Source organism: Periplaneta americana, chromosome 7 (assembly GCF_040183065.1).
Source record: "Periplaneta americana isolate PAMFEO1 chromosome 7, P.americana_PAMFEO1_priV1, whole genome shotgun sequence".
Taxonomy (NCBI): Eukaryota; Metazoa; Arthropoda; class Insecta; order Blattodea; family Blattidae; genus Periplaneta; species Periplaneta americana.
In genome coordinates this window covers 21,317,088-21,333,521 of record NC_091123.1, presented here as the reverse complement: position 1 = coordinate 21,333,521, position 16,434 = coordinate 21,317,088, and the positions used below count along the sequence as shown (strand labels likewise).

Genomic DNA, 16,434 nt, shown 5'->3' with positions numbered 1-16,434 from the left:
CTCTAAAATAGAACAACTCAACCGTAATACTGAAACTAAATGCATGTCTGTGATCCTAGACCTGGAGATACTTTTGGTTACATTCATTTTGGAAAGAAAAACAGCTCACAACAGTAAGTTGAGCCAAACATAGATACCATACGCATTGCAAATATGCGCAAATCTTGCTCCTCCGGTAGGTATTTAAAGAGATCTAATCCATTTTTTTCTAAACACTTTAGTGGCGTGCTCTTTTGCATTTCTATAGTGGCTCTGCTGCTTGGATAACATCAAATACAAATTTATTATTGGACAGACATCTCCATGTCCACTGCAGTTACTTCTGAAAATCTTTCTTGGAAATAGAACGCATCAAGTAGGCCTAATATGCACTCAAAGTTTTAAATAAGTTCAGTTCCAGATACTTAATAAAATAATAAGCATCTAAATCCTGAAAATACCATAAACATATCTTGTATTGTATCTTTTCACAAATATTACGAAAACTGCTTTTAAAATTGTAAATAAATACCTGTAAGATCACCAAAGTCCGCTTTATGCTTCCGATCAAAGTGGCGTTTAATACTGAAGCGTTTTATATGCGCAATTTTAAACCTACATATTAAGCAACAGACTTTCTTCTTTTTGTAAGTAACATAAAAATTCTTTCTGCCACTCTTCCTGAAACAGACGTCCCGAGATCGAAGCCATACCCGCCACTGAATGAAGCGTGTCTAGAGAAGCACCAGGCGGAGGAGAGGGTCGGTGGAGTGAGGTAAGGCGGCTTTGAGTGCAGTGGCTCTTCGGAGCCATTTTCCCCCATGGTTGATATAGAGAATGTAACAATGTTACATGAACATTGCTTCGGAAACGTTTTATTTCCTTATTACACCTCTTTTCTTACAACTCTGTTTACATTGTAGGCGAGAGTCGGGTAGTATCGGACATCGGATAATATCGGACAGTGAGTTTCTTTCATCTACCACACGATGATAGTACCTGATTGACATGGTTACGTTTCTGTGATGTCGCATAGAGAAACGTAACTATGTCATTCAGGTACTACCATATATGAAAGAAACGCACTGTCCGATATTACCCGATGTCCGATACTACCCGACTCTCCCCTATGATGCGGTGTATTATGAAATACAAATAGCAAACCACATGAAAATCTGTCTTACAAGAACTGGTTACCCTACCTCATTATCTCCTGGCCTAGTTGGCTCATAAGTGCCGCCTTCTTGGTATCATTTGTGAGGTTCAGACCTGTTTTCGGACAGTTGACTAAACAACAACAATTAGTTATTTTATGACGCTTTATCAACTGCTATGGTTATCTAGCGTCTGAATGAGATGAAGGTGATAATGTCGGCGAAATGAGTCCGGAGTTCAGCGCCGAAAGTTACCCAGCATTTGCTCGTAATGGGTTGAGGGAAAACCCGAAAAAACCTCAACAATAATAAAAAACAATTGACTGTAGAAGATTTTGCATTTTAATATTATATATGAATATCTGATCTATTTATTTTTATTTTTTTACTAGCCGTACCCGTGCGCTCCGCTGCACCCGTTAGAAATAAATATAAAGGAATTACATAATTAAAATAGGACATTTGATCCAGGGAACATTCGTGTTTGATATAAGGATAAATGGTTTATTATGTTACTTAATTTAAATTATATTTGCATAATTAAAATGCGATCATTTTGATCCAGAGACCACTCATTTGGTCATAAAAATTATTTTAGGAAATACAGGAAACGAATGTACAGAATAGCCTATCAAGTTTTCTGTGCATAAGAAGCTATTTTAATCTTACCTGTCCTAGATTCACTCAGAAGTTACTGTAATAACATTATAGCATTATGTCCATCTAGAGAAACTACACTTTCCAATGGTGAAATAATAATTAATTATACAAATCGGTTAATTTAGCTTCTGATATTACTTCATACAAACACAGAAACATTATCTGTAGGCTATCTTTCATACCTTTCGATTGTTGCTGTCCAAGGCCCCTTATAGACGAAGTCATTTGTTTTTTAATTCATTACACGGCCTTAGATGGCAGTTATTTTAATTTTAAAACTCATTTATCTCATTAAATATCAGTCCTATCAAAATTTTGCAAGGAATAAAACTTATCGGAAATTATTTTTAAAGAAACTTTAGTTATGTAACATTTTTCACAAAAATCAATAATAAGCGAGATATTTCGATTTATTTAATTCAGGCCCCCTTATAACCCCCCTTTTAAATAATTTATTTTGAATGCCATATAGCCTAAAATCTAAGTTACAACGAACATAATTTATGTTCCAATTTCATCGAAATCCGTTCAGCCATTATCGCGTGAAAAGGTAACAAACAGACAGACAGACAGACAGACATACAAACAAAAATTTCAAAAAAGTGATTTTCGGTTTCAGGGTGGTTAATTATATATTTTAGGACCAATTATTTTTGGAAAATCGAAAATTACCAGAAACATTTCGGCTACAGATTTATTATTAGTATAGATAATTTTAATTAATTTAACTTCCATTTGCACAATTTTAATGTAGCCTATATTCTTCTCCTGGTTATGAAGGTTAAATGTGCAAACTTTGGCACATATCGCTCAAAGCGTGTAGATTTGTATAGAGAGCATACACACATACATACATACTGTACATATATACATACATACCCACATTCAATTTTATATATTAAGATATCTTGATTTTTTTTTTTTTTTTTTTTAGTTTGAGAGAAATATCAATACATTGAGAGAGAGAGAAAACACTCGACGTGGAGGAGGCTGCCTCAATCCCTAAGGCAAAATCTGTACTTAGCAGTGATAACATCTATGGCTCCCTTGTTTTTCTCAAGGCACATTTAAGTGACCTTCCAAAATATATTGAGTAGGCCTACTTGGAATCTTCGTCGCTATAACTGAAAGATGCAATTGGTGTCATTGCCTCGCTTCTACAGAAACAAGTACCAGGACCCGTGGGTGAAGCCGTCGCATTAAAACTGAAGAAAGTATTGCAGAGGAATCCAAGGTTTGAAAAAATGAAAAATGTGTGCTCTATTCTCCAGGGGAAAAACTTCAATTGTCAGTTACCGTGGGTATCTGCTACAGTGGCAGTGATGAAATTTACACCTATGACGTCATGTGCTGTCAAAAGAACCTTTTCGTCCTTGAAAGACAATAGAAAAAACTTCTCAGTCAAGAATTTTGAAAAGTATTTGGTCATATATTGCAACCAGGAACAGTACCAGTAAATAATATTATTTTGTTTGTTTGTTTGGTACTTTTTAAAATAATTCTTGAACAAGTATCAACAAATTCAATTCAAAAGTTGTGTATGTACTGTACCTTTTATCTATTGAAAATTGAAATGTATGTAGTTATATCATGGAAAATTACTATATTAGATAAAATGTTAATTGTTACAATAATTTATTCAAACTAGAAATAATTTGAAGAAGGAGCAAAAATTTCGAATCTTATAGATCTTGAAAAAACAGTTCGGTTCTTGAGAAGGTCAGTTTCGTGGTCCATGTTGTCTTAATAAATATATAGGGCTTTTGAATCAATTAAAAAAAAAACACATTTATTTAGATATTGAGGGGAAGTCTGAAACCAGGCTTAATTATATTTTAGATTTCACCCCCACCCCTCAGCCACCCCTACTTTGAAATTTCAAATGGCATCCCTACATTTTTATACTTAAATATAAAAAAGCCTTCAATTGTTTATACACCTCATTCATTTGTATTCGCATCTTTTGTTTTCTATCGTCGCCTGGCAACCTGGATTTTTGTTATTGTTGATTAGAGCTGAAGAGAATAAAGCTACAAAAACTTATTGAGCATTTCATGTAAAAGTTGTGATCGTATATTAAATTATTTTAAAATGGTGTATACCCTTCAAGAGAGAACATAAATCATCCTTATTCATTAAATTTAGGAAATTACACAAAATAAGCTGTGTTTTCATCCTACAATTAACTGATAACAAAAATACAGGTTACCAGGCGACGATAGAAAACAGAAGATGCAAAAACAAATGAATGAGATGTATAAATAATTGAATGCTCTTTCATATTTAAGTATAAAAATATTGGGGTGCCATTGGAAATTTCAAAGTGGGGGCAGCTGAGGTGTGGTGGTGAAATCTAAAATGAAGAGCTTGCAGGAAGAACGATGAATGTCACATTTCTATTAAGGATTACATAATGATCTAATTGAGTCTATAACTGCAAGATGTAGTGCTGTTTCTATAGAAAATAAAGGAAAGGATTACTGTATTCGTGGTGATAATTCTCCTTTTTACCATTTTTCATAAGAACAACATTAAATTTCGCAGTACTCCATTGAATTAGATAATGACATCAACCTTAAGAAAACTGTGACATTCATCGTTTTTCCCGCAAACTCTTCAAATGCAATTAAGCTTGGTTTCAGATTTCCCCCTCAATATCTAAATTGAAGTGTTTTTGGTTTAAGGGGAGAGGATGGTATTTTTTTTAACTTTTTTCCTATTTGATGTAAATTATTAATTTTTTGTATGTAGAGAGCTCATAGCTGTGGCAAGTCAACCAAATAAAAATATTTTGAAAAAAAAAATTATTTGGGGGTCCAAATTTGAAAAAAAATATACCCAATGCAGGATTGTACTAAAACCGATATATCTAAACCGTTTTTAAAGATAGATTCAAACAGTTTTTGCAATGTATTTGCAAAAGTATGTTCTACAAACTGTATGTAACAGAATTTTTATATTAGTCCCTACGTTTGTAAAATAAACAATTACAATTTAGTAACAATTTTCTGATTTCCTTTCTTGCAAACAAACGGACGTATTTTTAAAATGAAATCAATTAACAAAATTCTGTTACAGAGAAAAGTTTCCTAATAGTCTAAAGAATGTGTGTTCTAAATTTCATGCATGTATATTTAATAGTTCAGAAATTATATTCATTTTGTCTGGCAATGTAGCAAAAACAATGAAGTTACTGGAAACCGATAAAAGCGGGCGTGTGATTTAAAAATCCATAGCGCAGGAAGTTTAAAAATGACGTCTCAACATCCGATAAGGGCACAAATGCCCACAAAATGTTATGCAATGCATTCCAGACATATCAAAGGGTATTTTAAAGAAAAACAATTTTGAAAATTTAATTTATCGCAAACAATAAAAGTGGGCGAGTGATTTAAAAATCCATAATGCAGGAAGTTTAAAAATGGCGACCCACACATATCACAGAGTATTTTAAAGAATTTTTTTTTTAATTTAGTCATTTTTCATCAAAAATACCATCCTCTCCCCTTAAATTGAATTCAATTTAAATAATTAGTTACTTAGACTGGGGAGTTTTGAAATAAAAGCCCTGTATATTTATGTTTTAAGAATAACTGTAAGGATACACTTTTAACGACCGGGCAGTTTTTACGACCCCTTTCGCAGGTTGGAGATAAAAACCTAAAAAAAAAAAACCTAATTTACCTATTCCAAAAACCTAAAATGGTCTTTTCAAAAACCTAAAAATCCGGTCCCTAATGATGAAGGTACTGGTGAGATTCTTGTTCTGTTCATATTGAAGGTGATATATTTTTTATTTTATTGGGTTATTTAGCGTCTCAATGAAATGAAGGTGATAATGCCGGTAAAATGAGTCCGGGGTCCAGCACCGAAAGTTACCCAGCTTTTGCTCGTATTGGGTTGAGGGAAAACCCTGGAAAAAACCTCAACCAGGTAACTTGCCCCGACCGGGATTCGAACCCGGGCCACCTGGTTTCGCGGCCAGTCGCACTGACCGTTACTCCACAGGTATGGACGAAGGTGATCTAGAAGGAAGGGACAGTTATGGCTGAATTCAATGAAGGAATAATGGTCTTTAAGTTTTTATGGTAGTGAAAGCTATACTTTTGACAGGTTGTGGTTATGATAGCAACCCAGAGCCCTACCTCCACCACCAAGAAATCCCGATGTAGGGACGCACCTTGCTTCACTGCAGCTAGGCTACCAGACGTACTGGAGGCGGTTCCGGGGGCGGCAGATCCAGGTAGGGGCTGCAGTAAGATGGCGCTGGGGGCCGATATAACCTGCGGCGGCAGTGACAGTTGAGGAGGCGGCGACGACGCCGAGGCGGAACCAACAGACCCGGGATCGCTGAAACCTTGGGTGCTGCTATCTTCTGGTGGATCGAAGAAGCTGAGATTAAATTCGGATCCCGCGTCGAAAGAGACGTCGGCCGTCAGCTTCTCGGGGGGCGGCGCACTGCCCAAATTGGCGCTAAGGGACTGATCGATCTTGAAAACGTCCATGGCTGCTTCGAGTCTCTACCCCGTGCCATTCAACTTAACCAACCAGCGACATGCGTGTCTCGGCACACGCGACTTCCTCACTCTCAGCTCTATTATCGTCCAGTTCCGTGGATCGCAGTTAGCCATTCACAAACACAGCACGAGACAGATGTCACCACTCAAAAACATCAGGCTCACATAACCTATTTCACTTTTCAATCATATTATTTCCCCTAAAACTATACCTGGATTAAAAATCACGCATAGTTAAAGAAAAAAGCTATTAGTTCAATTACATACTCTTAAATTCATAATTTCATCAAATTTTGCTTATGGAACTCATTACAATCTACATTATTTCACAGTTGGCACGACATACCGGCTTCTATCACCTTAATTTGATCGCAGATCACGCCCCTTTCCACTCATTTCACGGCTATATTTCCGTACATATTCCACTTTGCCTCATCAACTCTAGATGTTTCTCCTCCTGCGAGTGTAGTCAACTTTTGCAACAAATTTTCGTACGCTAACTTTCTCCAAAAACAATTCTTTAGCATAAAAAGTTCCCGATAAAAATTACTAATTCTTTTATGAGTCACTATTCACACATTCAGACACTCGATTGTTTTTAAGCCAGTCTTCTTCTGTTACCTGGCAACGAATTTTTTTCAACTAAAAGGTTGGTAGTAGTACTATCAATGCATATAAAAAAACAAAACACAACCTTCGTGGTTCTTTTTTGCAAAGAGTAGGCGCAGATTGGAATTAACCAAAGAGGTTTCCCTGTGTCATTGACCTTGGTTTGAGCGTACCTTGAAACACGAGTAAGAGAGAGTGAGAGAGAGAGGGAGCTACCAGCTTGCACAAATCTTGTTCTCTCCTTCAACCGGCGTTTACGATTTAAAACACATTCGAGTACAACTATCGAAATACTAACAGATGAGCATCGACATAACTTTTAATGTATTGTTAGTGTTATTTCTAGTGACATGTTCAAGTTTTCTTCGATTGCATAAAGAAATATCACTTCACAGAACGTGAACAAAACACTGTCACTCTTGACTGAAGGCGAAATGTCATTGATCTCGAGATGCGGTTGACAGATTGACAGATTTGTAAAGCGGGTAATAGCAAATTTGGTATGTTGTTGATGGCAGTTGGTTGGTAGAATTAAACAACGTTTCAGTGACTGTCGTCTCTCGACACAACACACACATACACACACAAACATACACGTGTACACGAGGTTTTGATGGTGTCGCTCAGGTAGAGGAAGACGGTCGACTGTTGGAGCCAGCATAGGCTACCAGAGGCAGTAACTGGCAGGGTTCACTGACCGTGGTACGGGCCGAGGGGAACAACAGTCGTGACGGTAGAGGGGGGACAGGAGGAGGAGGTAGCGGGGAGGGGAAGGACAACAGCGCGAGAGATGGCACATCCAAAATCTTCACAGACTCTGCTGCTATTGAGTTATGGAATCGTGGACCAGCTGTTTGTATTAAATTGCCAAGGAAACGACGATACCAAACAAAAGACTGGCGAATTCCTAACTTCCCTCAGAATGCAACATATTTTCTCTTATTTCTGTTAGTGCTACAAGTTCTACAACCCAGTCCACACTGAAAGCACAGAATACAGAATAATATATTATTATTATTATTATTATTATTATTATTATTATTATTATTACTACTACTTACAAATGGCTCTTAAGGAACCCGCAGGTTCATTGTCGCCCTCACATAAACTCCCATCATCGGTCCCTATCCTGTGCAAGATTAATCCATTTTCTATCATCATATCCCACCTCCCTCAAATCCATTTTAATATTATCCTCTCATCTACGTCTCGGCCATCCCAAAGGTCTTTTTCCCTCCGGTCTCCCAATTAATACTCTATATGCATTTCTGGATTCGCCCATACATGTTACATGCCCTGCCCATCTCAAACGTCTGGATTTAATGTTCCTAATTATGTCAGGTGAAGAATACAATGCGTGCAGTTCTGCGTTGTGTAACTTTCTCCATTCTCTTCTAACTTCATCCCTCTTAGCCCCAAATATTTTCCTAAGAACCTTATTCTCAGACACCTTTATCTATATTCCTCTCTCAAAGTGAGAGTCCAAGTTTCACAACCATAAAGAACAACCGGTAATATAACTTACTTACTTACTGGCTTTTAAGGAACCCGGAGGTTCATTGCCGCCCTCACATAAGCCCGCCATTGGTCCCTATCCTGAACAAGACCAATCCAGTCTCTATCATCATATCCCACCTCCCTCAAATCCATTTTAATATTATCCTCTCGTCTACGTCTCGGCCTTCCCAAAGGTCTTTTTCCCTCCGGCCTCCCAACTGACACTCTATATGCATTTCTGGATTCGCCCATACGTGCGACATGCCCTCCCCATCTCAAACGTCTGGATTTAATGTTCCTAATTATGTCAGGTGAAGAATACAATGCGTGCAGTTCTGCGTTGTGTAACTTTCTCCATTCTCCTGTAACTTCATCCCTCTTAGCCCCAAATATTTTCCTAAGAACGTTATTCTCAAACACCCTTAAACTCTGTTCCTCTCTCAAAGTGAGAGTCCAAGTTTCACAACTATACAGAACAACCGGTAATATATAAATTCTAACTAACATGAAGATTATCATTTTAACACGCATAAATTTTTCACTGATCGGTTCAATTCTGTCACTTTCGTAGATAAAATAGCGTTTAGCACACTTACGGAAATCACAATTGCAAAATTCGTAGGATTGGAACAATCATTTTGCAATAGAACCCTCTCCGCAATAACCTCGCTTGTATCTTATTTCACTTAGTAATCCTTTCCTATAATCTAATTCACACTAAAAGCACGAAAGACCCAACACCAACAGATCCCTTTGGATATTATTATTATTATTATTATTATTATTATTATTATTATTATTATTATTATTATTGTTAATTCATTAATACAACTACTACTGCTGCTACTACTACTACTACTACTACTACAGCTATTGCTGCTACTGCGACTACTAATGTTACTACTAGTTTTCTCACTACTACTTCTGCTACTAATAATGGAACTACTAATGTTGCTACTAACGTTGCCTACTACTGCTAATAATACTGCCGCTGCACCACTATTGCTACTACTACGGCTGCTGCTACTGCTACCGTTTCTGCTACTACTGCTAGTCCTGCCACTACTACTGCTACTACCCATCGGCGCAGCTCAAGCGGCAGCGCGCTTGTCTGGTGATCGGGGGTTGCGCTCGCTCATGCGTTCGATTCCCGCTTTGGCTGATTACCTCGTTTGAATTTCCCGACGTCTTTCCAACTGTAAGACGGATGTCAGGTAACCCAAGCGAATCCTCGACCTCATTTCGCAAAATACCATCTCGTTATTACCAATATCATCGACAGATGTGAGAGGACTATTTTTTTTTCCGCCTTTTTTCCATTATCGCAAAATCCCTATCATATGATAGAAAAGAAGTGTGACTTCCTTAAAACTCATTGGCAAGAAAAAAAAAAGCACTGTTTTGTTTCAATTCTGACCAGCACAGTTTTCCGAACAGATAATCAACTTTTGCGGTTTATGAAACCTTAATTGATGACAGATCTATAATCTCCTCCCACATACACCTACAGGCAGTATTATTGTTACTGAGATGTACCTCGAAGATATAGCACCTGAGTTGCCTACTATAGAATATGTTGGAACACATTATGTTTAGTACAGACAGCACTTGTAAGTCCATTGATACCACAGAAAAACCACTAGTTGATAGTTTAGAACCTGCCACAGCTGTAGCCATTATCTTCATTGCGTGTTGATATTTGTATATGATGAAGGGCTAGGTTCACTTGTACTGCTTCACTAGTCCCATCTTTTGCTGCTATTTTTAGAATTAATTCCACACTTGCAGTAAGTGTCTACCTACACTAACCAATTAAAAGATGGATAAGGGAAATCCTTTTGGAAAATTGACTTATCATTAGGGCTAGGATTTTGATGACCTATAAATCATGAAAAAATGTCCTAAAAACAATGCATTTATGACCTAAAAATCTTCGAAAAAGCCCTTAAAATTGATCTTACATAATTGGCTTAGTAGAAATATTAATATTTAGACTAGTAATTAAATTAAATTCTAGTACCAACATTCAAGTTTATTTAATTTTACATAATTTTTCTAAGTAGCACACTTTAATTCATTATTTTACCTGATGTAGGTCCATGTAGTCCACCACAATACCACTCTTATCCGGAACTAGCAGGTATAGAGGAGTCTATATTAAAGGGATGGTTGGACTGATGCATTATGTGGGGGTGTACTACGTTATAATACAACATTTGTGTAGAAACACAATTAAAATAATATACAAAATAATGGGTATTAATGGACAAAATAGCCTATGTAGAGAAAATATCAAAGGAAATAAATAATATTTTACATTAATAATGGGGATTTATGGACAAAATTATATGAAAATGCCCCAAAAATAACCGAATAAAACAAAAAAAATGCTCTTATGAGTTTCAAGAAGTAAAAAATTCAAAAGAATGCTCTAAGAAATATGTTTTAAAACACTCAGTTTATCATATAACATATAAATACTAAAGCAGCAATGTTTCTGGCTTACTAGAAAAAAGATGCAATTTCATCAAAATCCTAGCCCTACTTATCATATTTGTATGAAACTTCAGGTGATGGATACAACTAGTCTATTTGAACATATTCCTGCCCAAGGGCAGGTCTTTCACTGCAAACCCAGCACGCTGTATTCTTTCCTATTTTGTGCCCTCCTCTTCGTCTCCGCATATGATCCATAGCCTATATCTTATTGTCGCCTATCATCTGATATCTTTCCCTTCAAATCACATTAATCTTTCCCCTTTTACATATTGAATAACCTACTATACATAATTCAGATCTGATATTTCCTTTCTTATTTCTTCCCATAACTTCATTTTCCATTTTATACACAAATCTGATTAATATTATATGAACAAAATACAACCTACACGCCTGTAGAGAAGACGTGCAGCGATGTAAAACAAAGATTCCGTGCGTGCAAAAGCATGGCACTTGGAACATGTTTCAGGCAGAGGCACTGGCACACGAAGCTATCACTTTTTATTGTCATCAATAAGAACCACTTCGGCAATCCACTGGCACTTGGAAGAAAACGTAAACTATGCCCCATGACATCAACAAAAAACAAATTTCTCCAAAAATGGTACTTAGAACGTTTAACATCTTCCAGTTCCACCCTTCAATTATATTATTATTATTATTATTATTATTATTATTATTATTATTATTATTATTATTATTATTATTATTATCACCTTTACTTTTTAACTTCGCTCTAAAATATGTCATTACGAAAGTTCAGGATAACAGGAAGAGTTTGGAATTGAACGGGTTACATCAGCTTCTTGTCTATGCGGATGACGTGAATATGTTACGAGAAAATCCACAAACGATTAGGGAAAACACGGAAATTTTACTTGAAGCAAGTAAAGCGATAGGTTTGGAAGTAAACCCCGATTATGTCTCGTGACCAGAATATTGTACGAAATGGAAATATAAAAATTGGAGATTTATCCTTCGAAGAGGTGGAAAAATTCAAATATCTTGGAGCAACAGTAACAAATATAAATGACACTCGGGAGGAAATTACACGCAGAATAAATATGGGAAATGCCTATTATTATTCGGTTGAGAAGCTTTTGTCATCTAGTCTGCTGTCAAAAAATCTTAAAGTTAGAATTTGTAAAACAGTTATATTGCCGGTTGTTCTGTATGGTTGTAAAACTTGGACTCTCACTTTGAGAGAGGAAGAGAGATTAAGCGTGTTTGAGAATAAGGTTCTTAAGAAAATATTTGGGGCTAAAAGGGATGACGTTACAGGAGAATGCAGGAAGTTACACAACCCAGAACTTCACGCATTGTATTCTTCACCTGACATAATTAGGAACATTAAATCCAGACGTTTGAATGGGCAAGGCATGTAGCACGTATGGGCGAATCGAGAAATGCATGTAGAGTGTTAATTGGGAGGTCGGAGGGAAAAAGACCTTTGGGGAGGCCGAGACGCAGTTGGGAGGATAATATTAAAATGGATTTGAGGGAGGTGGGATATGATAATAGAGACTGGATTAAACTTGCACAGGATAGGGACGGATGGCGGGCTTATGTGAGGACGGCAATGAACCTCCGGGTTCCTTAAAAGCCATTTTGTGTGTTTGTATTATTATTATTATTATTTTGTAGTATTTAGTTTCCGCCTCCAACAATATTTGGACAAATAAAATCAGAAATATTATGTAGTTTAATTTTAATTTTTACCATTTAGTTACACAGCCAATTACAAGAAACAAATTTCATGTCTCAAAGCAACACAATCCTTTCTTTTTAAATTTGTTATGGTCAAGTTAACTCCAGAGCTCAAGTTTATCACAGTTCATGCTATGTAAAATAGTTAATTTCAGAGGAAATAGAGAGGAAGTACGCCACGCGATATACGGTACTTTATAAGATTTTTCCCTAAAAGAATCTTTCCCTTCAGCCAAACTGAAATGACTCCACTCGGTAGGAACCCGAAAGAAAATTTGTGGAATTCCTGTTTATATTTTGATCATCATCGAAATGTAAGGTGAAAACCATATTTTTATAACAAATAGATATTCGTATTATAATAATAATAATAATAATAATAATAATAATAATAATAATAATAATAACAGTGAAACGAGTGGGCTAGGGTTCAAATCCTGGTTGGGACAATACCTGATTTGAGGTTTCTGCAGGGTTTTCCCGCAGCCCATTAAGATCAAATGTTGGGTAACCACAGCAGTTGATAAAGTGTCGTAAAATAACCAATTAAAATAATAATAATAATAACAATAATAATTATATTAATAACTAGCCGTACCCGTGCGCTCCGCTGCACCCGTTAGAAATATATTAAAGTAATTGCATAATTAAAATAGGACATTTGATCCAGGGAACATTCGTGCTTGATAGAAGGATAAATCGTTTAATATGTTACTAATTTTAATTGTATTTAAATAATTAAAATGCGGTCATTTTGGTCCAGAGACACTCATTTGGTGCAATGACAATTCCTTTAATCTGTTTCTTAATTTTTATTACATGCAACCATAGTTTAATGAAGATTGACATTATTTAGATTTAATGTGTATATTTTATTTTACTTGTTATAGGTTTCCATTGAATTATAGTAATAACTTCATTTTAACCCTTGTTTTCTACGTATTCAGTAAATGGCGCTTGGCCCATTATGGTTGTGAACCCTTCAAATAACTTAAATTATATTATATAATGTCACACATTATATTATATTATATTATATTATATTATATTATATTATATTATATTATATTATATTATATTATATTATTTATATTATATTATATTATATTATATTATATTATATTATATTATATTATATTATACTATATTATATTATATTATATCAGAATTTACTGTAATAACATTATAGCATTATGTCCATCTAGAGAAACTACACTTTCCAATGGTGAAATAATAACAATTAATTATACAAGTCGGTTAATTTAGCTTCCGATATTACTTCATACAAACACAGAAACATTCTCTTTCATAGCTTTCGATTGTTGCTGTCCAAGGCCCCTTATAGACGAAGTCATTTGTTTTTTAATTCATTACACGGCCTTAGATGGCAGTTATTTTAATTTTAAAACTCATTTATCTCATTAAATATCAGTCCTATCAAAATTTTTCAAGGAATAAAACTTATCGGAAATTATTTTTAAAGAAACGTTTGTTATGTAACATTTTTCACAAAAATCAATAATAAGCGAGATATTTCGATTTATTTAATTCAGGCCCCCTTATAACTCCCCTTTTAAATAATGTATTTTCAATGCCATATAGCCTAAAATCTAAGTTACCAGGAACTTAATTTATATTCCAATTTTCATCGATATCCGTTCAGCCATTATCGCGTGAAAAGGTAACAAACATACAGACAGATAGACAGACAGACAGACAAACAAAAATTTCAAGAAAGCGATTTTCGGTTTCAGGGTGATTAATTATATATGTTAGGACCAGTTATTTTTGGAAAATCGAAAATTACCAGAAAAATTTGGGCTACAGATTTATTATTAGTGTAGATAATAATTTCGAAGATTTTGATATCGATTACAGAGAAAGCGAGAGCTGTGTTCATGATAACCACGTCACTGACCTTTACAACTCAGTCGCCACTTCCTCTCTTCTTGAACGGTACCAGTTCAATAGATAAAGCTACTCTCTATGAACGAGATCGTGAATTCGATCCCCACCACAGAAGTCATTATATTTCCCCGTAGTGACTTCAGCACCGGTCCAGACTTGTATTCAATAGAAAGACTCACAGCTTTATCTCGTATAAATCCAAGAAGCCGTATTGCAGCTTTAAACTTCAGCAGAAGAGCTTTAATATCAACTGAATAGAATAGTCTCAGTTTGTACCAAAAGGAACGCAAATAAATAATCCCAATTACTAATTGATATCACCTCACGGCCCCTGTTAGCGTCTGTAATTTAAATTGGGAGCTAACTAAGAAATTACAAAACATCATACCATGTGTTACTTACTTACTTTACAAATGGCTTTTAAGGAACCCGCAGGTTCATTGCCGCCCTCACATAAGCTAGCCATCGGTCCCTATCCTGTGCAAGATTAATCCAGTCCCTACCATCATATCCCACCTCCCTCAAATCCATTTTAATATTATCCTCACATCTACGTCTCGGCCTCCCCGATGGTCTTTTTCCCTCCGGCCTCCCAACTAACATATCACACCATGTGTTCATTTAGCAACTTTACACCTTGAATAATTTTAGATATGTAACGGACATGACTTTGAGGAAAAACACATAGATTTACTTTTTGAGTTGAAAGTTCACAACCACTGCTGATTGAGTTTCCTGTAGATTGTTGTGTGTTTCGTTCACGTACTGAAGGCAAGCATTGGCGGTATCATGTCGCTCTACAAACTCTGTATCTACAAGCAGTAAGAGGTGGTTTCGTAGAGAATAAGAAGGACAACTTATTTGTTGTTCTGTCGGACAAAATGTAATATGTTTACTTTGCTCAACGGTTCAATTAGGAGTACAGTATATAGAAACATTAATTGCCACGCTGAATAATGTATTATTATTATTATTATTATTATTATTATTATTATTATTATTATTATTATTACTGACCACTAAGTATGTGTTTCTGTACATGCATGAATATTGATAATTTTAGATCTTCCCTCTAGAAGGATAAAATTATTAGGTTTTATCTTAAATTTAATCTTTTTAATATTTAAATGAGGGTAACTATTTATTAGTTATTCATTTAATAATAATAATAATAATAATAATAATAATAATAATATTGTAGAAAGACTGATTCAATATTATGTGCCAACGAACTGTTAAACACCAGGAATTGACATGTCTTAAATCATAGCCAGGAACAGAAAGACGAGGTAAATACTAAATGTAAGGAAGTCAGCTAACTAATGGGGTTTGAAATATCTCATGCTCTAAAGCCTTTTAATAGAACAGAATTTCTCAAAAGAGTAATGATTAAAATAGCTTGAATAACTTGTCCATAAGAAGTTTTTAATTTTGAAAACCTACGAATTTCTCGACCAAGTATCGAGAGAAGAATTAAAAAAATTCCTTATTATATTCAAGAGGAAGGTTAAAAGAAGAAGCAAGAAAAATCATATATTATTCACTGGCTCTTGATGACAGCAGTGACATTACTGATACAGCAAAGCTTGAGATTTTTATCCACAGGATTGATCAAGATGTTAGTACAGGAACCGCCACTGGTTGTAGTTTTCATGCCAAGTACCTTTCCTCCGTCTCCTTGCTTCATAGGATGCCTGTCGCTTGTAATCACTGCAGCTCGAGTTTTGGTCACCGCTGATTTACAGTATTTCGAATTTTTTAAACCCAAAGAACATTAACGACTGAATCCCACACGGTCCCGAAATGAAACGTGTGATATCTATTGGCAAATAATATACTCTACCCAGAGCTACATTTTTGCTCCAAAATATAATCTCATAAATACATTTCCATGAAAAATTATG

The 16,434-nt window shown here is 35.4% G+C and overlaps 1 protein-coding gene across 2 annotated transcripts in view; it reads right to left on the bottom strand.

The window, feature by feature from the left end:
* Window positions 1–16,434, bottom strand: part of Eip78C (Ecdysone-induced protein 78C) — a 684,862-nt gene that overhangs the window by 465,097 nt on the left and 203,331 nt on the right. The window contains exon 1 of one of the 2 annotated variants that reach the window (XM_069830401.1): window positions 5,974–7,551. The exons of the other annotated variant lie outside the window; for it this stretch is intronic. Coding sequence (XP_069686502.1) covers window positions 5,974–6,298 — 325 coding nt within the window. The 5' untranslated portion in view covers window positions 6,299–7,551. Of the gene's footprint in view, window positions 1–5,973; window positions 7,552–16,434 lie in introns of those variants that run through there. 2 annotated transcript variants of the gene reach the window in all.